Raw genomic sequence first — 24,908 nt, forward strand, 5'->3', positions numbered from 1 at the left:
GGCCAGCTGTCTCTTGGTCCTGCCAGCTGACTGACCTCTTGGTCTGTGCGGTGCCCGCTGCCGGGTTCATGCCCTGCTGGGTCCCATGCCGGGCCTGCTGATGCACACGGCTGCAGCAGTCCCTACACGGGGCAGGGCCTTGGAGATGGGGCCCGGGTTTCAACACATCTGTGTATATCCTCGTGCAAGGAGCTGAGGGTCGTCTTATTTTGATGTACGTGTGTGCCGACCGTGACCCATCCACCTAGCGAGGGCGGAGCTTTTTCCACTTGCTTCACGTTGGCCCTCGCCAAGTTTTGGGTTTTGGGAATTTCTGGATTTCGGATTCAGGTGAGGCGTGCTCAACCTGAATTAGAGAGCAGTGAACTTGGCTCCATGAGGCTGCGAGTCCGAGGCAGGAAAGTCGACAGGCCGGAAGCCAAGGTGGCGCCGGAGCAGCAGGGGTCAGCGCTGACACGGGAATTAACACAGGAGGGACTCCCCAAATCCAAGCTCACACGGGCTGCGCGTTATCTAAAACCTGCCCGCAGAGACCGAAGGGACTTGCTGGTGACTCGTCCTAAAGTAACGCCATCAAGGCCCAAGTGCCTGCAGAACGAGAAGGGGGCTCCAGCTGCCCTGAACCCCGTCTCCCTCAGCTGGAGGGGACCCGGCAGCGCCACCAGGTGGTTGACATGGGAACAGCCTGTGTTGAGGAGGCCAGCACGGGGCACGCTCTGGTGTGACCCTTACCCAGCAGAGTGCTTCACTGTGGATTTCACAGGCCACTGTCCCTGGTGACCGCACACAGGAAGGCCACCCTCCCCAGCAGCACCTCAGGTGGAAGCGGGTCTCTGTGGGATGCCGAGGCCACCCCAGATGACGGTGGTGTGGTGGGGTGCTGTGGGGCCCAGGGCCAGGAGCTCTGCCTGGATCTCACTGCACGCAGGGCTCCGCTTGGGCCCCCTTGTGCACCAGCAGGCCTTTGATCTCAAGCTCTTCCTATCTGCCAGATGAACTGGACCACCCTGCGGGCTGCCTTCCCCGCCCTGAGCCCGGCACAGCTGCACCGGCTGCTGACACAGTACCAGCTGGCCTCCGCCATGGGCCCCCTGAGTGCCTGGGAACCTGGTGCCCAGGACAGCCCCGAAGCCTTCCAGCCAGGTGAGGAACAGGGAGACGCCTCCATCTGCAGGCTTGGGGCCGGGCCAGCACCTGCTTCCCTTGGCCTCCCTGAGGGGAGTGAGGGGCCCCCTTCCTGCACCTTCCTGCCAGGCTCACCTTGTCTCCCTCAGGGACTGGTGACCTTGGAGGAGGACAGGGCAGGCTCCCTGTGTACACCCAAGTTCCCAATGCAGGCTCTGATGTCTGTGGGGCAGTCTTGAGGTGGGGCCTCTGGTGGTCGACCAGGGAACGAGCAGTGGCTGTGCAGCCCAGGCGTGTGCCATGTGGGCATGGATAGCTGCTCATGGGGTCTGTGGACACGTGTGCACATGCCAGCTGGTGGAGATGTGAATCCACACGCCATGGGCAGGCAGTGCGGGCAGAGCGGCCCCAGGGGCCTGGGCACCTAGGAAGGTCCCGTCCTGGGCAAGGGAAGCTGCTGGGGCACCTGTGACTGGGATGCCACCTGCTGTGTTGCTGGTGGGCACGAGCCACAGCTGTCTGCCCTCCCCCCCAGAGGACGTCCTGGAGTCCTACGAGCACCCCCCGCCCATTGTGCTGCCCAGCGAGGGCTTCCAGGTGGACCTGGAGGCCGAGTGTGTGGACGATGGCATCTACCAGCACCTGCTCTACATCCGCCACTTCCTGTGGAACCTGCGCAGCCAGGCCAGCCCCAGCAGTGGGGCTGCGCGGCCAGTGCACCCCGAGGTACCAGGTGGCTGCCCTCGGTCCTCATGGGTGGGGTGGGATGGACGGTGCAGCTCAGAGCACCGCTGGCCCGATGGATGCCTTGGCGGTGTCCTCTGCTGGTCCCGGCAGCCTGTCCCCCCCTCTCCCTCCTCAGGGAGTGTCCCATGCCATTCCTGAGGGCCAGGGAGCCCAGGAAGCTGTCCCCACGAGCGCCCTCTCTGCGGGGGCTGCCAAGGCCCAGGGCGCCCTGAGCAGGCAGCCTAGCCGTCCAGGCCGTGGGGGTTCCCAGACCGGGACCCTGCAGGTGGACTCCTCGTGCCTGCTCACGCCTCCCACCACCCCGCTGGGTCTGGACCCCAGAGGCTCCGAGTGGCCAGAGCCCGGCCTTCCCTGTGGCCAAGCACTGCCAGGACAGAGGAACGGACCGGGCAGCCCCCGGGGAACAGCTCCAGAAGGTGAGGCCAGCGCTGCCCTGGGCCGGTATGGCTCAGCTGCGGCTCGGGCGCGGGAGGTGCAGGAGCTGTGTCCGAGGGCCGGGGCCCCTGCCGCTGTGCCCATGGCCGCCAGAGAAGGGCGGGATGCAGCTGTAGGAGCAAGGGGACAGGTGAGGCCACACAGGAGGAGCCCCGGGAGCACTTCCTGTCCAGTGGGAGGACTTGGGGGCAGAGGGGCAGGGCCTCCAGCGGCAGCTCTGTCCCACAGGAGACTCCGTGGTCCCTGGGGACGAGGTCCCTGCTGCCTCCAGTGGCAGTTCTAGCGCAGACGACTTCTTCACGGTTGAGCTGGAGCGAGGCCCCTTGGGGCTGGGCATGGGCCTGATCGACGGCCTGGTGAGTGGGCAGGCTGGGTGCGAGGGAGGGGGTCCCCCTTGCTGCCCGGGCCCGCTGGCCTCCGTGCCCGCTGCTTCAGGACCCCTCCCCTTCTGCCCAGCACACGCCCCTGGCTGCCCCAGGGCTCTACATCCAGACGCTGCTCCCTGGCAGCGCCGCGGCGGCCGACGGGCGCCTGTCGCTGGGGGACCGCATCCTCGAGGTGGACGGCAGCAGCCTGCTGGGCGTCAGCTACCTCAGGTACGCCCCCATCCCCCACCCATCCCCGATCCCCCACTCATCCCCCACCTGCGTCAGCTACCTCGGGTACGCCCCCATCCCCCATCCATCCCCCATCCCCCACTCATCCCCCACTCATCCCCCACCCGCGTCAGCTACCTCGGGTACGGCCCCCATCCCCCACTCATCCCCCACCTGCGTCAGCTACCTCGGGTACGCCCCCACCCGCGCCAGCCGGTGCCCGCCCTCACCCCGGCCCCTCTCGGCCTGTACCGATTTCAGAGCTGTGGACTTGATCCGCCGTGGCGGAAAGAAGATGAGGTTTCTGGTTGCCAAGTCCGATGCAGAGACCGCCAGGAAAATCCGCTTCCGCACACCCCCTCCCTAGGCGGGGATGGACGGCACTCGGCGCTCGGCCAGCGCCCCCGCGGACAGCACGCCTGTGCACCGTGTTTCTGTGCAGACAGCGCGGGGGGCGACACTGCTGCACAGATGATGTAAAGACTTTATTGCAAAAGTTAGGGAAATAAACCGTGTTTCCCACCCTTGCCGTGGGCGCAGTGGGGCCAGCAGGACAGTCCTGGTGGGCGGGGACCCCTCAGCTGGGCAGGAGGCTGGCCTGCTTTTCCACCAGCCGGCCGGCAGTGCGCAGGGCCAGCGGCAGGGCCGTGTGGGTGTCACGGTGATAGCGTGGCTGGCACACCTCTGCGCTGGGCGTGAGCACGAACTGGGCCACGCTGGGCATCCTCAGCAGGTTCAGCAGCTCTGTGGCCCGCGTGCGTACCGCGTCCCCTTCCCTCCCGTGTGCGGGGCCAGGGGCCCAGCTCCTCAGCTTGGACAGGAACAGAGACACCCTGGGAAGCACAGCAGCCCGTCAGCCCCTGTGTGCGCCGCCCCGCTCTGTCTCCTCTCCCCCTCCCGAGGTACCTGGGGATCAGGTCCTGGCTGCGGGAGGCCAGCTTGGTGAGCGTGGTCATGAGTGACGTGATGACCTGGGGCGGGCACGTGGGATCGCTGGCCGAGGGCCGCGACTGTGTGACCTCGAATAGCAGTGCCTCCAGGGCCTCAAAGAACCTGTTGATCTGTTCCACGGTGCAGCGCTGGTCACAGGCCACCGACAGGTACTCGCCGACGGCCCATACCTAGGGCCAGTGAGGCGGCTGAGCCCAGGCCAGTGGCATCTGGGCAGCCCCAGGCAGCCCCGGGCAGGGGGCAGGGGGCCCTTACCACGCAGGTAAAGAGGCTGGCTTTGCTGCTCACGCTGCTCACGCTGCCCACAAAGTCCAGGAGTTCCCGGGCCAGCTCCACCACCAGAGAGGGTTTCAGCCGGCACAGCGCCAGGAACTGGACACTCAGTACCCTACCGTGAGGCCAGGACGCCCTCGTGAGACCCTCGAGGAAGCGGGGCAATCCCCCAATGACGCTCACCCCCAGAGAGCAGGCAGAGAACCCACCTGTGCACGCGGGTCTCAAACCCTGGCACCTGGAACAGCGAGTCGCTCCGGTCCAGCAGGAGCAGCGCCAGCTGGTTGGCCAGGGCCCCGTCAGCGAACTGGGGTACGGGGGAGACAGGCTCAGGCTCGGCACGGCAGGCCCCTGTAGTGCTCCTGACGCTGCCACCGGCTCACCTGGGTCACAGCCGAGAAGAAGGCTTCAAGCAGTATGGGCACAGCCTCGGCACACTGGACCACCCGGGCGCAGCTGGCCATGGGCTGCAATGGCTGGTACAGCGGGCTCAGCCTGGGAAGGGCAATATAGCCACTAAATGTCCAGCCACTGCCCACATGGGTGCCACAGGAGTTGACAAATCCGCCCACTCCCTCCGTCCACCCCCACAGCCCAGCATGCTGGTGAGGAGGCCCTGCCCGTGGCCCCTTGCTACCCACGCGCTAGCCCAGCTGGCTACGTCCCTACCTCTCCACGGAGCCCCTGGCCTCGGCACGCAGCAGGTACTGGAAGAGAGGCTGCAGCTGTGGGTCCCGGAAGGCCTCCAGGCAGCTGGGGTTCCGGAAGGAAGTGTCCCACGGCGGCCTCTCAGGAGGGGCTGGCAGCGACCTGTGCACAGACCCGAGGGTCAAGGCCTGTCCACGCTGACAGGCCCTGCCGGCCCGGAGGGACTCCAGGGCAGCAGAGGCAAGGGGCCCACCGGAGCTGCAGGTCCAGAGCTGCGGCGAGGCATGGCAGGTCCAGCAGTGCGTGCAGCAGCTCCACAGCCGAGCCAGCATCCACCAGCGCTGGGATCAGCGCCACGAAGTCCATGGTGAGGGCCGGGCTGTTCCAGGCCAGGAACTGCAGGGACAAGCACAGCGGCTCAGGCTCGCAGGCCAGCCAGCCCCGGGGTGATGTCTGCCTTGTCCCTCCCCACTGCCCCCCACATGCGCCACTGGCCGAGGCCGATTCTGCTTCGGCAGCCACCGGTGTGTCAAGCAGCCAGAAAGCACCACTTTCTGCCCGACTCTGGGCAAGGACCATGCGTCCAGCCTGGCTTCAAAGGGCACATGCCAAGGGGCGCACACAACAGGGCCGCGGTCTGGCTGGACGAGGGTGGCATGGCACGTGGCCGCCCTGGGATACCCCCACCCCACAAGCTGCGTCTCAGGACGGGACCAGCAAACCTGCCTTGAGGAGGTTGGGGAAGCCCCGCGGGAGGATGCCCAGTGGGCCGGCCAGCAGGTGTAGGTTGTCCCGGCACAACTGGACAAGCTCCAGGGCCAGTACAGGGCTGTGGAAGAGCTCCGCAGGGACACGCGTGAACAGGTACTGGTAGGCAGCCTCGGCGTCCACTGCGGCCGCCTCCCCTGTGGAGCACCCACGTCAGCCCGGGGGCAGTGAGGCCAGTTGCCATCCTCTGGCACCCACAGGCTCACCGTGGTTCAGGAAGAACTGGGCCAGGGGCAGCAGTGCCCGCACGCAGGTCGGGTCTGCGCTCAGGCGCACGGGCAGCGTCTTCAGGCAGGCCAGCGTGCGGTACAGGAAGGAGGGGTCCTGGCGGCACAGCAGGTCCAGCACCAGCACCGCCTCCACCAGGCACTGCGGGACAGCATGCGGTCAGCCAGCCCTGGCCGTCGACGCCCAGCCCCACACCCTCCCTGCCGGCCACTCACGGCTCTCTGCAGCTCTGCGTCCGCCTTCCTCAGGGCTCCTGGGAGGGACAGGGTCACTCAGACGGGCCCAGGGCCCCGGCCCACCCCTTGCTGTAGGCGCGAGTCCAGCCCACGGGAGGCCACGGACTCACGCCGGTTGCTCTGCTCGATGAGGCGCTGGCAGTACTCGAAGGCCACTGCCCTCAGCCGCTCCCGGGGGGGCAGCAGGTGGCTGGCCGAGGAAGCCGCCGACAGCACAGACAGGGTGGAGCCCTCCAGCCCCGACTTGTCATCTGTGGGAGGCGGGCAGACAGCAGGGAGAGCGCGTCGGCCCTAGACCAGCCCCAGTGCATGCACCTGCTGACTGAAGGGGCCTGGGGGCCCTAGTGGCTGGGCACACCGTGCGGTGTATGCGTGCGGTGGGCATTGCTGGCCACAGCCACGGGCTGCTCCGCCCTCCCCTGCCGCACACCTGTGTCGGCGCCGCCCCGGCCGGGGCCGCCATGTAGCAGCCAGGCCCGCAGCATGGAGAAGGCCTGCATGTTCAGCCACTGGTCCTCCGTGTAGTGCTGGCCTGTGGACAGCACCGTGAAGAAGTCTGCAGCCACTGCCCCGTCCACTTCGGTGATGGGGCCCGGCTGTGGGAGGAGGGAATGTGGGCTGTGAGCTTGGGGACCACCCCCCACCCCACCCCCCGCCTCCGGGAGCCTAAGTGAGGGCAGTGCAGGGGAGCAGGGTGCAGGAGGCCTCCCAGGCTCACCTGCCGAGCCCGGGGCGCAGAGAAGAAACCCCCGGCGCGGGGCAGCCCTTGGTGGACGCTGGCGTGGCGCAGCCACTCGAGCAGCCTCTTGCTGAGCAGGCTGGTGTGCTCTGCGGCGGGGAGACCAGAGGGAGGCTGGGACAGGGAGGCCAGCCCCACAGGCCCCAGGGGAGGGGAGGCCAGCCTCACAGGCCCTGGTTTGGTGGGCACCTACCTTCCTGGAGAGAGCCCGGGGTAAGGCTGATGGCCCTGGCTAGGACTGGCAGGAGGTGCCGCAGGCCGGGCCCCTCGGGTTGCCGGCTCTCAAGGACTCTGCAGATGTGCCGGCCCACACTGCTGATTCTGCCCCTGTCCCCCTGCAAGCACGGGGGGGAGGCAGGGCTGCAGCAAGCCCTTCCCGAGCCCCTAGGTCCCAGGGTCCTAAGCCTTGGGCCCCCATCAAGCCTGGGCTGCACGCACCACAGCTGAGCACGGAGCTGGCATAGCCTGCCCAGCCCCACAGGGCGACACACGTGTACGGTACTCACATCAGAGCAGTGGCCTGGGGGTGGCAGGGGATGACTCAAGTACTGGGGCCCCTGCCACCCCACGGGGGCCGGGACCGGGGTCCCCGCTCCCACCACTGCAGTCATTTGAAGAGGAGAACGGCTGAGTGGATGAGATCCTGTCTCCTGTCATTCAAAATCAAACTCAGGATTGGAGCTGTGGCGTAGCACGCTAAGCCTCTGCTCATTCAGGCATCCCATATGGGTGTCAGTTCAAGTCCTGGCTGTCTACTTCCAAACCAGCTGCTCACCCAGCAGGGAAAGCAGCAGCAAATGGCCCCAGTGCTTGGGCCCTATACACACAGGGAGCCTTAGAAGCAGCTCCTGACTGGGCGGCCCAGCTCTGACTGTCACGGCCATGTGGGGAAGTGAGCCAGTCGATGGAGGAGCTTCACCTCTCCTCTCTGTAAATCTGTCTTTCCAATAAAAATAAGTTATTTTAAGTTCAGGGGAAATGTATATTATGACAAACAGCAACAGAATTCCCTAAAATAAACTAATATTTTCATTTGCAAATATCAGTAGTCAGAGCAAGTACTCCCCCTGCTGGCTCACTCCTTACGGCTTCCAAGGGTCGGACGTGGCAGTCTAGTGGCTAAAGTCCTCACCTTGCACTTGCCGGGATCCCATATGGGCGCCAGTTCTAATCCCAGCAGCCCCGCTTCCCATCCAGCTCCCTGCCTGTGGCCTAGGAAAGCAGTCGGGGACGGCCCAAAGCCTTGGGACCCTGCACCCGTGTGGGAGACCCAGAGGAAGTTCCTGGCTCCTGGCTTTGGATTGGCTCAGCTCTGGCTGTTGTGGCTACTTGGGGAGTGAATCAACGGACGGAAGATCTTTCCGTTTCCTCCTCTCTGTATATCTGATTTTCCAATTTAAAAAATCTTAAAAAAAAAAGCCTCTCAGCTCCAGCTGGGGTCTCACGTGGTGGCTGTCACTGCTGACGCCCTGGAAGGGTGCCCAGCTGGACTCTCACCCCAGCGTAGTAACGGGAGGTGCCCATGGCGTCAGGGCAAGGCCTGGACACGTGCGTCCCAGGGCCTCCCCGTCAGTCGCCAGGGCAAGGCCGTCCTGTTCTGAGCAGCACCATCGCAAGGATAGAGCAGCGTGATGCCCCCGCTGGATGCACACTGCACCACGGGCGCCTCAGGGCACGAAGCCCACCCTGACCACTCGGACGTCCGCATGAAGCCCACCGAGAGGGCTGCTGCTCAATTATGGTCCCTGCACCGTGCAAGCGGCCCGGGACCCAGGTGCAGTGGGTGGGCTGGCAGGGCTCGCCATTGCAGTGTGCAACAGCGAGGCCAGGCGGGCACGGCCAGCAGCACCGGGGCAGGACAGCCACCCACGCAGGCCCAGCACGTTACCTGCGCCAGGAGGACAGAAGCCACGAGGCTCAGTTGCCGGGGACTCTGGGCGCGCTCACAGGACAGGCTGAGGCTCACGCAGGGCGACATCTCCCGCAGGATGGCGGCGCACAGGACCTGGATCTGCTCGGGACCCGTGGGCGAGCACACTGCGGCCTGCAGCAGGTCCACGCACGACCGGTCCAGCCTGTAGGGAAGATCCCGGCTGCCGTGTCACTTCTGCGGTCACAAACACAGAGTCCAGCCCCGGCGCGGCCTGGGCCGTCACACTCACCTCCGGTCATACTTGGTGGCCGAGATGATGAGAAAGAGCCTCTGCAGTGCGTCGGTGGCCTCGGGCCCCGGCTCCTCTGCCTGCAGCAGCTGGGTGACCCGGGAGCAGAACCGGCCCAGCTCCTCGTCCTCGAGCTCCCTGGTCAGAGAGGAGGCGCTGACACCACGCGGCAAGCCTCCAATTAGGCTTCCCCTGCCCGGTGACCCAGCCCCACTTCACACACCCTGGCTTTCTTACCCCGAGAACGCACGTCAACTACCCTTACTGGTGTAGAGTGTCTCATTTGCAAGCAGGAAGGGGACTACTAAAACGGGTGTTGGGGCAGCTTTAGGCTGAGCAGGTGCCGGGATGGCCGTGCTGTGAGCCCATGGCCAGTGCGCACCATAACCCAAGTTCACTGCCCCGCACTTGCCACAGGCACGTCCAAAGCCCAAGTGCACCCACACTGGGCAGCTCCCCAGGCCCCACTTCTGCTGGACGCAAGGGGCGCAGGAGCGCAGCAACCGCGAGCCAGACTTCCGGACCCAGAGACCCACGGCCTGAAGAGGGTCCAGGGTGGGGGCGCCTCCTGCCACTTCTTCAAAGGCCACTGGGCACAGTCCAGGAAACTCCCCTGGCCTTCACTTCTCCTTCACTGAAGCCGGCCGCAGCTGCACCCAATCCCCCAGCAGGAGGAAGAGGCCAGCCTACCGCGGCCTCTGGGGGTACGCTCCCACTCTGCGGACCCTCTCCCAGACTCGGGAAAGCTGTCCAGCCCCTTGGGAAGGTCCCTCGCTGCCCTCCAGCCCTCGGGCCACCTCTCCGCCTTCTGCCCGGGCTCAGCCCCCGGGCTGAACAAGGTCTCTGGGACAGGAACAAAGCAGCAGTGATGCCCCGGTGGGGACCGTGCCGCCCCGGCAGGCTGGGGCATGGCAGGCTGGCGCTGCCCCGGCAGGCTGGCCGCAGCTGGGCCGGACGCGCCCACCTCGGCGCCCTCCCCACGCGCCTGGCCTCCCGTCTCCGCTTCCCCCACGGCTGGCTGGTGACCGGGGTGTGCGGCAGCCGCCCTGCCCAGCACGGCCGCCCTCCCCAGCACGGCCGCGATCCCCGCACCTGGCCTGCTGCAGCAGACCCTCCGCGGCCGCCGAGAGCATCCCGCCGCCGGGCGCGCGGCCGCTTCCGGGCTGTGTCACGTGAGCGGCCTTCCCGGGGCCCAATGGCGACTTCCGGGCCGCTACCCCGGCGCCATCACGTGGGGAAGGCGGGCCGAGCCGCCGGCCAATGGGCTTAGGCGCAGGGCGGGGCCTTAGGGGCGTGGGGGCGGGGACTTGGGGGCGGGCCGAACCGCCGGCCAATGGACTTCGGCGCAGGGCGGGGCCGTGGGCGGGGCCTTAATGTCTTGGGGGCGTGGGCTTAGGGACACAGGGCAAGGCCCGGGGCGGGCCGAACCGCCGACCTATGGGCTTCGGCGTAGGGCGGGGCCTTAGGGGCACGGGGCGGGACCTTGTGGCGGGGCGGGCCGTAGGGACGCGGGGCGGGGCCTTGGGATGCGGCCGGGAGGGGAGTTTGTAGAACTCCCGGCGGGAACCGGCGGCGTCCGGGTTGCAGTGTTTTCGGCTCAGCTCGGTCGTGCCCGTGGTCGCCGGAGGAGGGTCTGCCGGGAACCCAGGCCCCGCCACCCCACGCTCGGGGACAGCCAGAGGAGGGCCGCCCACCGGGCAGGCGGCCCGGGCCTCCACCTGTCGGAACCCTGACTCCCTGCAGGTGCAGGAACTCCGCGGGGATGTAAGCGCGGCCTCTCGCAGCTCTGAATCCCCAGGGTTCACGGGAAGCTCACGTTCCCTCAGAGCCAAGCTGGCCGCCAGCAATTCCAGGCACCAGCGGCATTACCAAGGACACGGTCCGACTTGTTCCATACCAGGTTGGTGCTATGGTGGAGCAGTTAAAGGCGTCCCATTCGGGCGCCGGTCAGTGCTCGGATTGCTCCGCATCTGACCCAACTTCCTGCTTAAGGCCGGGGAAGGCAACAGTGCATGGCCCAAGGCCCAGGGCCCTGCACCCGTCCGGGGCAGGCCCGACTTCAGACAGGACCCAGCTGTGGCCGGGCAGCCATTTGGGGAGTGAACCAGTGGATGGAAGACCTTCTTTCTCTTTGCCTTTCAATTAGTAAGTAAATCTTTAAACTTGCACGAGAAGTTTAATTGGCTTGCTGTGCCACAATGCCCGCGCCCTCCTGATTTTCCATCCCTTGCAGTCTTGATGTCACGCTGCCCGCGCCCGCAGCCAGGCTCCCGGTGCAGACACATCTGAGCGTTGGCCACACCCGCAGAGCCTGCTGCAGGACCCAGACGCCAGGTTGGGGCCTCGTGGCGAGGCAGGTAGCCTGGTGGCTCTGTGGGAGACCTGTGCCATGCCCAGGGCCCGCCCAGCACACCCACAGGCAGCAGGCCATGCTGGAGGCGCAGGCAGGAGTGGTCGCCTACCCTGGGTCACCAGGTCGCTGTCCCTGCATCCACCCACTCCCAAGGGACCACCTGGAGCCTCGGGGGAGGGGGACTTCATAGATCATTTTATTTCTGGTTATAGAGAAAAATGCTAAGAGGAGAAACAAAATTTCCCCATCCACATCCAACAATAGATAAAACAGTTACAACAAATGAAAAAAAATAAAACTCAAAAAGGCAGAAATTTTCAACTTTGTAATAGCTTTAAAACATTAACATCTGATACAATTAGAAATCATTCAGATCTCAAACATTAAAAAAAAAAGGTATGGCTCCTTATAAAAACAAAACACTGTACCCCACTGAATAAAAGAAGGCTTCGGTCCCGGGCTGGCTCATTCCCGGGCGCCCACGTGGGCCCTGCCCCAGGCTGCCAGCCTGCAGACCGAAGTGCCCGCCTGGCAGCACGGTGCCACCTTGTAAAGCGCTGGGTACTGGACATATTGCGAAAATACTTCAGTCACTGTAGAAGACGTGCTCACCCACTTCCTTGCGCGTGCACACACCCACACACACCTGGGATTCATTATTACAAGACAATCAACGCTCCCTCCCACCCTGCACCCCGCAGCCCGCGTGGGCTCTCCGCGGTGAAGCTAGCTGCCCACGGCGGCAGGGACAGGATAAGACCCAACCAAGAAACAAGTTTCCTTTTGGCTGCCCGCATCTGTCTGTGGGCTGAGGAATCAGCACCACGGCCGCTGAGCCAGCAGGCTCACCTGTCAGTCTGTCACTGGGCCCGGGCAGAGCCAGTCCCCCCACACAAACCACTCCAGAACAAGACTCCCGAGGAGAGGGAGGTACCCAGACTGCTCAAACGGGCAGCAGCAGGTGAATGAGCTGGAGGTCCCACGGCTCCAGGGAGGTGGCTGGAAGCGAGGCTGCTGCTGGGCACGGCAAGGTCCGTATGTGGAAGCACGTTGAGCACTCGCCCAGCACGTGGGGAGGCAGAGGGAACTCCTGCCACCTGCTCGGGCTGGCCGGGGACACCCATCCCGCCATGCATGCCCAGGAGGCGCCCCCTCGGCCACCTCAGGAAAGGAGCAGTGACTTTTCTCCCTGCCGTCTGTGGAATGAGTCTGAAACCCCGTGCAGAGGAACCAGTGCGTTACCGCAGCTGGGACTCCACGGCTGGGGGCTGGGGCAGTGAGCAGCTGGGGGCAGGACGGCATCTCCGGGCACCCAACCCCAAGGCGCCCGGTGGCTCACCAGGGGTAGCAGCTTTTGGTACTGGAGGAAAACCCAAGTCCTGCCTGGGGCCTGGGACATGCCAGGGGTGGCGGGAGGCGCGCCCTGACTCACTTCCTGTACCTGCTAAGTAGGGTCCTCTCCTGAGCAGGAAGTGTACTCCCAGGCCCCAGGCTGGCACAGGGCACCCGACCCCATCGCCTGGCACCCTGGCGGCCAGCAGTGTTCGGTCCTCGTGCTGTAGTGCAGAGTGGAACTGCAAGGTCCGTTTACGTGGATGCAAAACAATCCCGCAGTCCATGCCAAGTCCTTCCAGGGCTCCGGGAGGCGCGTGCCCAGGAGGTCACGCAGACGCTGCTGCACCGGACAAACAGCTCTTCTCCCACTGCCCACCAACCCTGAATGCCCGGCCCGTGTTCCCTGGAGGGGCCCTGGTGGACACTGGGCCCCTGGCTAGTCCCAGGCCAAGCTCCTGCCCAAGCAGGCGTGCGACAGACACAACCCGGCTGAACTCTAAGCCCCGAGAAGCCCACCTGCCCAGGGAGGCGGGCAGCCTGAGCCGAGCCTGGGGGCAGGAGCTGCTCTGTACCCCATCCCTGGGCAGCCCCAGGCCTCGCTCCCTGCACCTCCACTCCTGCACCTGGCGGGAGCCCCTCCCATCAGCCTCAGAGTGGAGGCCAGGACAGCGCCCCCCGACGGGAGCAGGCGGAACGGGCCAGCACAGTGCATTCCTACACGCAGCACAGAAAGGGGTCCTGGAAGAGCCAGGGACAGGCTGTGGGCAGCCCGCCCAGCTCCCTGCACCTGCTCCCCCAGAGGGCCGCGGGAGCTGCGGGGATGACGTGGGGGGGGGGGCCCAGCAGGGGTCAGAGGCTGCGTCCCTTCCAGCTGTGGTCCATGGGGATGTCTCAGCTCCCATCTTCGGTCCTCACATGTCTTCAGACAGACCCAGGCGACTGGGCACGGGCGGAGGAGTGGTTTTCTTCCCGCTGACCGACCCAGGCCCTGGCGCTCGAGGCTGAAGCAGCACCTCCCGCTGCACGGAGACGGCCATGGAACCGGAAAGGCGCAGCCTGAGCTGCCGCCGACCTCCCTTGCCACGTGGGAGGCTGCCCTGCGCTCAGCGTTGACCGAGTGGCTGCACCTGCCGACCCTCTACGGAAGGAAACCTCAGAACACCTGACCTTGACGTCGCTTCAAGGTTCAGATCGAGCCTGTATTCCGTGTCCAAGCTAAGCCGGACCTCTCCCCACCCCGATGGACAATGCCTTCTCCGCTGCTCTGGGGAGCCGCCGGCAGCCTGGGTGAGTCCCGCCGCTCCGAGCCCACCCCGCAGGGGCCGTCCCTCGTCTTCCTCCTGGTCCACGGCACACTGCGGTTCCATCCTGTCCTCAGGGCCCAGGCGGCTGCCCTCTCCACAGCTGGCCTGGGCCCAGAGCGAGGTGGCGCCACGGCAGAGGGAGAGCAAAGAATCCCAGGGCACACGGTCAGGGTGTGAACGCGTTTATGTGTTTGTCGGAACCGCGGGAGGACGGGAGGGGGCGGGCAGGGCTGGCGTGCCGGGCCGAGCGGCCAGCTGTCGGTGTGGCCTGGGCCGCGGGTGGGCAGCGGCCGAGCCTTCTCCTCCTCCTGCTCGGTCCCTGTGCAGCCGTTCGTAGGGTCGGGCTGGCCTGAGTCCCACTCCACGGGCCGTGCTGTCACTCGCCAGTGCTGGGGCCCGGGGGGCTGGCGGCCGTGCTGCCCCCTGCCTGGGTGCCCGCAGTTCCGCTGGGCTCCTCCACCCGGGACCTCTTGACCTCGGGCTCCCCGGTGGGAGAGGCAGAGGCGCTGGTGCTGGTGGCTGGGGTGCTGGTGGCCGTGACAGTGGCCGTGCCCGCTGCTGCCGGCTCCTCGGGCCCCACCTCGCACACCCGGGTCACCACCACTGGCGTGGACGAACTCGCCTGAGCTGCGAGCAGCTGCAGGGGGCTGGTGAGGGCTGGAAGGAGATGGGAGAGGTTACTCCGGGGGCCCAGATGGCCACACAGGAGCCCAGGGGCTTGGCACCTGCCAGGCCCAGCTGTGGGCTGGCTCCAGCCTGGGTCTTCCCCCTCTCTGCCCCCCACTGCCAGGCAGCCCCACTCGGCACCCAGGGGCTCAATCGCCCCTGGGAGACCACCCTGAGCCCCTCCGTGTGGTCCCGCCCCGTGCCTAGGCGTCTGAGCAGGCTTGGTGGGCCTGGCGCAGCAGGGAGTGGCTGGGCTTACCGTAAGCGCTGCTGCCTAAGCTGCTGGGCACGGCGTGTTTCCCGTTCTGAGTGACGGCGCGGACGGGGAGGTGGTGCTGTCCGATGGTCACGGGGGTGGCCGGCTGCAGGATGGTGACCGTATGGCCAGGGACCCCAGGTGCCATCTGGCTGGCCACCGTCTGGATGACCCGGCTAGCCGCAGGGATTGTGGCAAACGCAATAGTGGGTTTTTCTTCCAAGCCTGTGGGGACCAAGTGCGTCAGAACCATGTGGTGGAGCCCCACGCCCGGGCACCCATCGCTCTGGCTGGGCAGACGGGCGCAGAAGGGAAGTCTGGGGCCTGGGCTGGGGCGTAGCAGGTAAAGCCACCAGCTGGACCCCAGCTCCGTTTCTGCACTGCTCCAGCTCTCCGCGGTGTAAGATGGTCCGAGCCCCAGGGCCCTGCACCCAGGTGGGACACCCGGAGTTCCCCGCTCCCGGCTTTGAGCCGGCCCAGCCAGCCACTGTGGTGATGTGGGGAGCGACCCAGCAGACGAAGATTTGTCTGTCTCTCTGTAACTCTGCCTTTCAAACAAATACATCTTTTTTAAAAAGGAAAATCCCACAGAGGAGATGGGTTCTGAGGAAACAGTGGCGAGCAGGGCCCTGTGAGAGAGCATGTGAAAACTAACAAATAAATCAAAAAACCCTCAGGACTTGGCCACTCCAGACACCGGGCAAGGAACAGTGGCAACAGCTTACAGGGCCAGGCGCCGGCCTCCCCAAGGCCCCGGGTGGCCCTCCCACCCCAGGCTCAGGGCTCCCTGGGGAACCCCACATCTTTCCACACCCAGAGAGGCCACAGCAATTTTACACAGGATGCCCCAGCCTAGTTCAGCATCCTCCAGGCCCAGCAGGACAGGGAGAAAGGTCAGGCCCCCCGCCCCTCTTCCGCCTGGGGTTCATTCCTGCGCGTCAAGTTACCTCTGGCTTCCCCGCCCAGGTCCAGCACCGTGGTGCCTGGCGTGTCGTGGGGGCCGCCGGCAGAGCCCTGGCTGGCCAGGATGTAACCATTGGCAGAGCTGGCGGCAGTGGTGACCACCCTGACCATGGTGACCGTGGGGGCCTGCTGCACCACGTGGATTGCGTGGCCCGAGGGCTGCTGCGAGGCCACCAGGGAGGCTGGCATGTAGGCCACAGGTTTGGCCACCAGGTTGGACGGGCGGGGGGGCACGGCCATGACCACTGGCTGGGCGCTGACGGGGGAGCCTGGGGGAGACAGAGAGTGGGTGTGAGGCTAGCCCCTGGCCCGCCCCGCCACCACCCGGGAGGACCCGGCCGCCCTTACCGGGTGCGCTCTGGGAATAGCGGTACTCAGGGACGGAGGCTGACTTTGACCCAAGGTCAGGGTCGTGTGGGACGGGCGAGCCCTCCCGAGACAGGCACTCTGGCGTCTGCAGGCCACTGGAACGAGGGGACATGAGCCCGGGGTGTGTGGGCGAGGCCGGAGCGCTCCTGGAGAGGAAGGGAGGCAGAGGGGAGCGAGGTGAGTCAGCATGCTGAGTGATGAGCGGCCCAGCATTCCGTCGGCAGGGCTATGCGGGGAGGCGATGGACAGCAGCAGCCATGTCCCCACCAAGGCGCCCCACTCCGCGGCCCCCACCAGAGTGCGATGGGACCAGTGGCCCAGCCCCCTGTAAACGCGGCCTCGCCCAACACTGGGAAGTGGGCCAGGCAGGCAGGTGGCTGTGGCTAGGTGCTGGTAGAGACCTGGGGAGTCACCCCAGCAGCTCCACTGCCAGCACAGGGAGCTGTGGGCTGCCTCGCCACACTGCCAGCACAGGGAGCTGTGGGCCGCCTCGCCACATTCCCCAGCACAGGGAGCTGTGGGCCGCCTCGCCACACTGCCAGCACAGGGAGCTGTGGGCCGCCTCGCCACACTGCCAGCACAGGGAGCTGTGGGCCACCTCGCCACACTGCCAGCACAGGGAGCTGTGGGCCGCCTCGCCACACTCCCCAGCACGGGCCCTGGGTGAGCAGGGAGGGCGGGGGCACATCACGGGTGCTTCTCCCCCAGCAGCTCACTCACCTGCCCCCTGGCATGGTGTCGGAGCTCCCAGACCCTGCGCTGGCCTACAGATGGACGGTCTCGGGCCCCGCCCTCCCCATCTCCGCCGGGGACCACATACCTGGAGGACAGGGGCCCGAAGGGGGTGCGGAAGCAGGACACGCCCCGCTGCCGCCGCTTCCGGAACGCCTGCTCCACCAGCTTGGCCTCGGAGGCCGGGTCGATCCGCCAGAAAGAGCCCTTGCCCGGCTCCTCCTGGGAGCGGGGCACCTTGATGAAGTAGCGATTCAGCGACAGGTTGTGGCGGATGGAATTCTGTGGGGACACAGGAGTCAGCCAGCGGGCCGGGCGTCCCCGCCAGGCTCCCGCCGCGCCGGCGAGCTCACCTGCCAGCCCTTGTCGGCAGTGCGGTAGTACGGGTAGTGTTTGGTGATATGCGCGTAGATGCCGCTCAGCGTGAGCTGCCTGTCCTGCGCCGAGGAGATGGCTTGCACTATCAGCTGTGCGTACGAGTAGGGCGGCTTCGACTCGTCCTGCGGACGTGGGGACCAGGCTCAGGCCGGCCCGGCCAGGGGCTCATGCCAAGGCCGGCGACAGCCACTGTGGCCTCACGGGAAGCGAGAACCGGATTCTCACAACTTAAGGCAACCATTTCTCACTTCCTTAGCAGGTAAACTTTTTGAGTTTTCCGGTGGAGATGGATAGACACGAGGCTACAAGGAAAATGCGTCCTCCTCCCATTGCAACACGGAAACTCGCCCTGCCCCCACCCCGTCAGAAGCCGTGCCCGGAGCCCCCCCGGTCCTGGACGCGGTCAGACCTTGGGGCTGTCTCCTCCGGACGTGTCCGCCTGCTGCTCCGAGGCGGCCTTCGCAGCAAACTCAGCGGCCAGCTGCAGGTCCGAGGTCACATTCTGGACGAAGCGGTAGCCAGAGGAGCCTGCTCCACGCGGGCTGGCTGGGCAGGAGTTGGGGACACTGAGGGGAAAAGGGCACGAGTAAGTTCGTGGTCACTGACAGGAGGGTCCAGCTCTTGCAGCCTGGCGGCCGAGCAGCAGGGAGATGCCACTGGCCTGCTGGTGCCCAGATGTCCACACGGGGGCGCCCTGAAGAAGGCGCGGATCCAAGGCTGCTCGCCGCAGACAACACTGACTACTTGCCTGGACCTATCCTGCAGGGGTCCCCAGCCGGGGTCCACAGCCGGGGTCCCCGTGCCCTTGAGCTGAGAAGGGCTGCCGCTCCTGCCCCTAACACACACCATGCGCCTCTGGGGCTTAGGGCTGCATTTCAGTGGCTGGCTGCTAAGCCCTACGCCTGGAGACTGGCTTTGGTTATCAAACCACATCCAAGTTCTCCCCTGAGCTTCTAATCCAGATACCCATAGATGAATGCAGGGGCCCAGGCGGAAAGCACTCTGGAGACACTCCCCGCTCGGTGGTCACTGGACGCATGGGGCACCTGAGGCACCCTGCCCTGTCCTAACACCTGGGCTCAGACGTCACTCTTCTGCCAGAGCAAGCAGCCAGCGAGACACCAGGGCCTGACTCGGAGGAAGCCGGCAGCCCAGCTGACCACAGGGACTCGGGGCCAGGGTCGGCCTCCCTCCCCCGCAGGACCCAAGGTCAGACTTAGACCCACAACCATTCGGGCCTGATGAGCCAAAGGACACACAGAGCCTTCCTGGGTCTCACTCAGTACCCCAAAATAAGGCCCAAACTTACTAGGTGAGGTCAGGCAGGCAGGGGGAACCCCCTCAACAGCACCGGGCTTTCCAAACACACCTACTTGGGCACTGAGTGGGGCAGAGGGCACCCTATGGCTTTGAGTCTGCCCTTGCACGGGGCTCCCCTCGCCCTGAACATACCCTAAGCTGCCACGCCACATGTCCCTTGGGGCCCCAGCCATCGCCTGGCATCAGGCTGGGTGGAGCTCATGGTTACTGCCCAGTGAGAGCATCAAGAGAACAGGCCACCATCCCCACACGACGATGCCGCATGGAGGGACGGCGGAGGGCAGCCAGGGCCAGCTCTCAGCACCCGTGCTGGCCCGTCCGCGGGGCGCTGCGAACCCGGGGCATCATGGCTTTGCTCACACAGCTCCCCAGGGAGCCCACTCAGCCAGCCCCACTGCTGCCTGCGCATGCCCTGTGTGGGCCAGGAGATGGGCCCCTCGCCCCTGCGGCCTCGTGGGAGACCCGAGGGTGCTGCTGCCTGGCCAGTCCTGTGGCACTGAGGGAGGCAGGCGGTGGGCGGAGGGGCTCTGTCTTTCAAATGACAAGAAAGTGAAATCCAGCAAAGAAGGAGAGAAGCCTCTCAAACTCTGCCTTTCCAAGACAAAGTAAATCAGTAAGACTTCATCCTGGAAGGCATCCTGCCAGCGGGGCGCAGAGCCGGGACACCCCGGGAGCTGAGGGGGAGCCGGGGCGGTGAGTGTCCCCGGGCAGCGGAGGAACGGCCGGTGGGAAAAGCCTGCCGGGAGAAGCTTCCAGAACCGCGCTGGGCGCTCGCAGGGCTCGGTCTCAGCCCCACTCGGGGATGAACCGGTTTACGCCTTCCTGCAACACTCCTTTGTGAACGAGGCAAGGTCAGAGCGCACTTCCGCCAGCGCCCATTCATCTCAGGGGCGCGGCTCCTCGCCTCCTGCCCCCTCCGGGAGGCCCGCCTGCCAAGCCGACCCCGCGAGGGGCGACCGGGGCGGGCGGCGCGACCGGGGCGGCCTCTTCGGAAGGCGCGGGCTGCGGGAGGACCACGCCGGCCTGCGGGAGGACCACGCCGGCCTGCGGGGCAGGCACACCCAGTGAGGCAGGCGCAGGCCGCGGAGGGCGGGCCCCGGATGACGCGGGGCGGGGCCAGGGCCTGATGACGCGGGGCGGGACTAGGGCCGGGAAGGAGGGCGGGGCGGGGGCGGGACTAGGGCCGGGAGGGAGGGCGGGGCCAGGGCCGGGAGGGCGGGGCCAGGGCCGGGAGGCGGGGCCGGCTTGCAAGGCGGGGCAGAGCTGGCCCCAGCGGCCAGGGTGTTTGTAAACACGTGGACCCCGCCCAGCCGCAGAAACTCAAACCGAGAGGCCAAACCTCAAAGCTCGCCTGAATTCCACAGAGCTCAGATAAGCGGATGTAAACAGACACTGAATTAAAGGCCCTACGTCACACGGTCGGCAAACCATGCTGCCCAGGCAGCAGGACAGGCCTGTGGACTGAGCCCTGTGTGTCCCTGTCGCGGGGCACGAGGGGGCACTCCCACAGGTGGGCCGCGTGGTCGCTGCTGGCACAGTTCACCCTCCGTAAGCCGCGGGCTGGGCTGCGGGCCCTGAGACCCATTGCCAGCCCAGCCCCTGGCCGGCAGCCTGTCCTGGTGTCCAGCAGCGTAAGGCCTTGTGCGCCCTGGGATGCGTAGAGCCTCTGCCCTGGCGACTTGGGGCTCAGAGATGTAAGCAGTGCAAGGGTTTTAATTCCTCGAGACACTTTATAGTACCTTCTCATCACTCACCCCTCCGTGACCAGCCCCTGGGACAACTACCCACGTGGTGTCAGGCATCCTTGAGGCCACCTGTGGGCCAGGGTCTCCCACCATGTGGCGGCCCACACCTGTTAACCCTCGACAGGTAGCTGGGTTCTGGACTGCCTCCAGGAGCCGGGGCAGCACTGGGTGGGCAGCGATGCCCTAGGGTGCTGAACCTTCGGGGTCACTTCCCACATGGACCTGAGTCCACCGGAATGCCCGCCGCCACCTGGACTAGGTGCAGTCAGCAGTGAGCTACGTGGCAGCCACATGTAGGATTAGCCTTAGGCCAGATGCCCAGGACCCGGGTGGCAGGCTCCTGCCTAGTCATGCAGCCAGGTCACTGCCTCACATCTAAAGCCAGAAAGGGCAGCCGCTGTGTTGAGGGCTGGGCACACCTCCGCCTTTTCCCCAGTCACCACAGTGAGCAGCTGCAGCAACCCAGCCCAGACACCAGCCAGCCACAGGTCCAGCTCAGGGGCAGACATGCGTGCTGTCCTTGGACTGCTCCATGCTCACACAGGCAGACCTGCTCCCAAAGCAGGCAGTTCCCGGGCCGGGGCTGCGCAACAAGAGGCCCAGACAGGCAGGGGAACCCCGTCCCCAGTGCTCTGTGCACAGAAGCCAACGCTCACAGATGACCCTAACCGCCATGGAGTGACCCCGGTCAGCAGGTGGCTCAGCTCCCCGCGCTCTGGGCACTTCAGGCCCTGTGCGAGGCTGAGCTGCCGCGACACCTGCAGCAGCTCCCAGGCGCTGCCCAGCTTCCAGGCTCGGAGGTAGTTTAGGAAAGTAAGCCTCACTGGGTCCTGGGATGCAAACCTGACTTCAAAACACCTTCAACGTCTCGAGATAGATCACAGCGTAACGCCCGTGGCTTACCTGATGGTGCCGGTCGGGGAGGGGATGGGGCTGACCATGTTCCGGAGATCCGGCTCCGGGATGTGGATCTTGAGTGGGGAGATCTGGGGGTACAGTGGCCGAAGGGGCGACGCCGGGGCCTCCTCCTTGTGGTACAGAGACGTGAACTGGATCTTTATCGCTGTGCTGGGGAAGCGGAAAGTGCACCTGCAGCAGGAGGGAGAGCAGGAGGTCAGTGGCGGCCAGGAGGCGCAGCAGCTGGGCGGCGGCCAGGAGGGGCAGCAGCTGGGGCCCTGGAGCCACACCGTGCGCACCCCCATGCCTCCCTGAACTGTCCTGCCACCCTCATGACCACTGTGGCTGTCTGCTATGTCCCCTGCCATCAGTTAGCCTCTGCTTGTATGTGTGAACAGAGAGAGACAAATATCCCAAACACTGACAAAGCCACCTCCGAGAGGTCCCTGACCGGGGTGGGGGCAGGGAGCACTAGCAGCCTCACAGTCAGCTCCAGCTTCCTCCTGGGCAGCACCATGCGCCAGTCAGGGGCACCAGGTGGTGACAGTCAAGGCCACGCTGCTTTGGAGCCCAGGCATGGTTAAGCCAGCACACCATCTCTGCCAGTAGACGGGCCTTGGAGCCTTGTGCCCAGGGACTGCCCAGGAGCTGCCCTGCAGCTGTGGCTGAAGACACACAGCCAGGGCAGAAGGGCTGGGCGCGCCGTGTCTACGGGCCACAGACACAAGTTGACGCTCCCCAGCATGAAACTGGGACCAGGGACTTGGAATCTGTCTCCGAGTGGGAGCATCTAGCAGATCGGACTCAGGCCCTTGCTGAAAGATCCACCCAAGCCGATTTACCGTAGCCTGCAATATTCGGGGGTCGGCATGTGACAGTGGTCAGGGTACTGCTTGGGATGCCTGGGTCTTGCATCACAGTACTTGGGTTCAACTCCTGGCTGTCCCACTTCCCACCCAGCTCCCTGCCAATTGCACCCTAGGGAGGTAGCAAAGGGTGGCCCACATGCTTGGGCTTCTGCACTCAGAGGGGAGACCAGGATGGAGCTCCTGGCTCCGGCCTGGCCTGTCCTGATTGTCACCTGGGGAGCTGTGAACCAGCAGATGAAGATCTCTGTGTCTCCCTCTGCTTTTCAAATAGATAATAAATCTTTACAACCTCAGCTATTCTCTTCTCTGCACTCACACAGGAGTCCTTTGCTGCGCTGCCTCCTGTCCCAGCACTGGCGCCGTCCTGGCCACTCCTCTAAGATGCTTGCTCACGGAACCCGTGGCCTGGCCCAGAGCTCGACTGGGACCGAGGCGAGCTCCACCTGTAGCCGCCAGCCTGAGCCAGAGAGAGCCTTTGCTCAGACCATGCCGAGTCCCCAGGGCCCACTCAAAGACAGTGTGCCGTGCCTGAGGGTGTCAGGCCCAGGGCTGGGGCACGAGGATGCGGAGGGACACGTGGTCCCCAGGACCCCACACTAAAGGAGCAGAAAGCAGAGCCTGGCTGGACCCCCGGCTGTGGGCAAAAGCAACCCAGCTCCAGCAGAGAGTGGGGTGGGCGAGACACCTCTTTGCACCTGCCTCTGCTTTGCTGACACTATGCAGTGTGGGAGGGGATGGCACAGGCGTCCCGGCCACACACTGCAGACTCAGCCAGGCCCTGGGGAGAGCAGGGCAGTGGCTGGCTGCAATCCCCCTTTCCATTTACACTGTCACAATAAACATTTATCTATCATTTGCTTAACAGTTATTTTAAAAGCATTTCCTGACTCCCTCTACTGCAAACCACCTTAACACAGGTATCTCAAGGAGGAGACGCAGGGAAGCAGGGAGTGGGTCACTGGGCTCCCAGGGGTGTCAGGGAGTAGGCACTCCGCCCACCTGCCCGGGGGTGGGGGGAGGACTCTTGCCCTAGCAGAGCCCAGGCACTGCATCCTGGGGTTGGGCAGGGCAGGCTGCGGAAGGCAGGGCTGCCACAAGACAGACTCTGTGTGGATGAAAATGCTCTGAAGTCTACAGTGGAGGCGGCTGCATGAAAATCACCCAGAGTTTAAATCCATGGGCTGGCTGGGCCCGGCCACAGCCCTGCTAAGGAGGTGTGTACGTAACCGGCTCTGCTCATACACCCCTATAAGACACACAGCTCCGTCTACACTGCGAGTACACAGCAAAGCCCACACTGCACACACATGGCTTCATCCACACTACACACACACACAGCTCTGTTTACACAAACCTGTAGGTGGCTCTGTTCCAAGTCCTTAATCTGTTCCATCCCATGCCACAAACCCCACCGCCTTCCCAGCCAACTGCCATTTTCATAAAGACCAGCTAGGAATAAATTCTCTCACCCTCACGCTCTGCCACTTTGTATGGTGTAAATTAACTTGCCGCCCAGGAGCCATGAGCTAGGCTTGGGGCTCTGGGGCTTGGCATGGCACTGCCCCCTCCACCCCCCAGGAACCCCATCGCACGTGGCACCTGAGGCCTTGCTCTGTGGATTGGGCTGGGCCAGGCCATGGAGGTCCGCTCTGAGCAGGGCAAGCTAGCACACAGCACGGACACCCAGAAGCACACATGATGGGCTACTAGAGGCAGGCCTTCTTCTCCAAGGCCTGAACGCAGCATGCCAGGGGATGAAGGTCCATGCAGCAAACAGCTACAGAAGAAACCTGGTATGGAGAAGCCACAAGGCAAGGGCTTCTGACAAGCTCTCCGTCTAGAATGTATATTACAGTTTCGTGCATTTTGCTAGCACACCCCACCCCACTCATCAACGGAACACACGTGGCTGCGGCAGGGCGGGGCGGGACGGTCTTCCAAGGCCTGTCCTGCTGAGCCCCGCCTGGCCCGGGCAAAGCTGGTTAGAGACGCGGGCAGCTGAAACAAGGCTGTGAAGAAGCGAGTCTGTTTAGAAGGACTCCCACAGCACTGTATTCTGGGATGAGGTAAACAAGTTCCTCCAACTTGGATAAAGAGTGACTGGCTGTAGGCTACTGTCAGAGCTGCAGGCGGAGGGGCACACGCCAGGGAGGCGGGGCGGCTCCCCTGGGTTGGGGGACGCGAAGGCACAGCTCCTACTCCAGACGCCGGCGGCAGCCACTCCGGTGGCCCAGCCCTTGCACTGTGGCTTCCGCAGACAGCCTGCCCAGGATCCCAGCGAACACAAAGGGCAGGTCCTGGAGAAGGCCCCGCCCCCGCCCTGCCCTGCCCCCAAGGCTGCAGAGGCCCCCAGGCAGGCCCCCACCCTCCAGACAGACCAGAGAGCACCAAGTGGAGCCCTGACACTGGACAGTTTGGGCAGGAAGTCCCCAGTGTGTGGAAAAGCAGACTCCTCCCAGCTTGGCCCGGGCAAGGAGGGCAGCTAGGCCCGGCTTCCCCCGGCTTCCTGGAGTCCAGCTCCAGGCGTTGCAGCTCACGCGGCTGCAGCTGAGCAGGCTCAGGCAGGCCAGCACCGGCCTGCGGCTCTGGGCCAGGCACAGGGCAGGGAGGCAGGGTCAGCGCTGGTTTGCTAGGCCCATCTCGCCCTCTGATTTTGCTCCCAGGTCTCCTGTCCACTAAAAGCACTCCCCAGGCAGCTTCCCTGACTTCTGGGACCCTCACACCTGCAGCTGTCCACCCACCAGGGGCTGGCAGGGAGGAAGTCCTCCGGGAACCAAGCCTGCCAGGTGAGCCCACAAGCCAGTTTTTCAATG

At 65.2% G+C, this 24,908-nt stretch overlaps 3 protein-coding genes across 4 annotated transcripts in view; 1 reads left to right on the plus strand and 2 right to left on the minus strand.

Moving 5' to 3' along the window:
* Nucleotides 1-3,430, plus strand: part of RADIL (Rap associating with DIL domain) — a 61,325-nt gene extending 57,895 nt beyond the window's left edge. Inside the window, exons 9-14 of the mRNA XM_040990033.1 lie at nt 993-1,143; nt 1,661-1,851; nt 1,988-2,288; nt 2,536-2,663; nt 2,764-2,903; nt 3,165-3,430. Coding sequence (XP_040845967.1) covers nt 993-1,143; nt 1,661-1,851; nt 1,988-2,288; nt 2,536-2,663; nt 2,764-2,903; nt 3,165-3,270 — 1,017 coding nt within the window. The 3' untranslated portion in view covers nt 3,271-3,430. The remainder of the gene's footprint in view (nt 1-992; nt 1,144-1,660; nt 1,852-1,987; nt 2,289-2,535; nt 2,664-2,763; nt 2,904-3,164) is intronic.
* AP5Z1 (adaptor related protein complex 5 subunit zeta 1) lies at nt 3,364-10,064 on the minus strand. Of its 2 annotated transcripts, none has more exons than XM_040990035.1 (17): nt 10,001-10,064; nt 8,909-9,046; nt 8,635-8,821; nt 6,940-7,081; nt 6,726-6,835; nt 6,461-6,603; nt 6,118-6,284; nt 5,987-6,024; nt 5,750-5,912; nt 5,502-5,680; nt 5,029-5,171; nt 4,797-4,937; nt 4,511-4,622; nt 4,337-4,434; nt 4,110-4,242; nt 3,810-4,024; nt 3,364-3,736 (listed from the first exon to the last, which is right to left on the minus strand). In XM_040990035.1, the coding sequence occupies exons 1-17, from the start codon at nt 10,039-10,041 to the stop codon at nt 3,481-3,483; spliced, it is 2,406 nt and encodes an 801-aa protein (XP_040845969.1). In that variant the 5' UTR covers nt 10,042-10,064; the 3' UTR covers nt 3,364-3,480. The 2 variants fall into 2 exon arrangements, with proteins under 2 accessions (XP_040845969.1, XP_040845968.1); XM_040990034.1 differs by having other exon boundaries at nt 6,118-6,258; nt 6,438-6,603.
* Nucleotides 10,065-11,435: 1,371 nt separating this feature from the next.
* Nucleotides 11,436-24,908, minus strand: part of FOXK1 (forkhead box K1) — a 36,738-nt gene continuing 23,265 nt past the window's right edge. Inside the window, exons 2-9 of the mRNA XM_040990037.1 lie at nt 21,233-21,418; nt 17,674-17,830; nt 17,240-17,386; nt 16,975-17,168; nt 16,134-16,300; nt 15,770-16,054; nt 14,826-15,047; nt 11,436-14,557 (exon numbers count right to left, since the gene is read on the minus strand). Of these exons, the coding sequence (XP_040845971.1) occupies nt 14,277-14,557; nt 14,826-15,047; nt 15,770-16,054; nt 16,134-16,300; nt 16,975-17,168; nt 17,240-17,386; nt 17,674-17,830; nt 21,233-21,418 (1,639 nt within the window). The 3' untranslated portion in view covers nt 11,436-14,276. The remainder of the gene's footprint in view (nt 14,558-14,825; nt 15,048-15,769; nt 16,055-16,133; nt 16,301-16,974; nt 17,169-17,239; nt 17,387-17,673; nt 17,831-21,232; nt 21,419-24,908) is intronic.

Source organism: Ochotona curzoniae, unplaced genomic scaffold, assembly GCF_017591425.1.
Source record: "Ochotona curzoniae isolate NIBS_2020 unplaced genomic scaffold, NIBS_Ocur_1.0 contig_54, whole genome shotgun sequence".
NCBI classification, from domain to species: Eukaryota; Metazoa; Chordata; class Mammalia; order Lagomorpha; family Ochotonidae; genus Ochotona; species Ochotona curzoniae.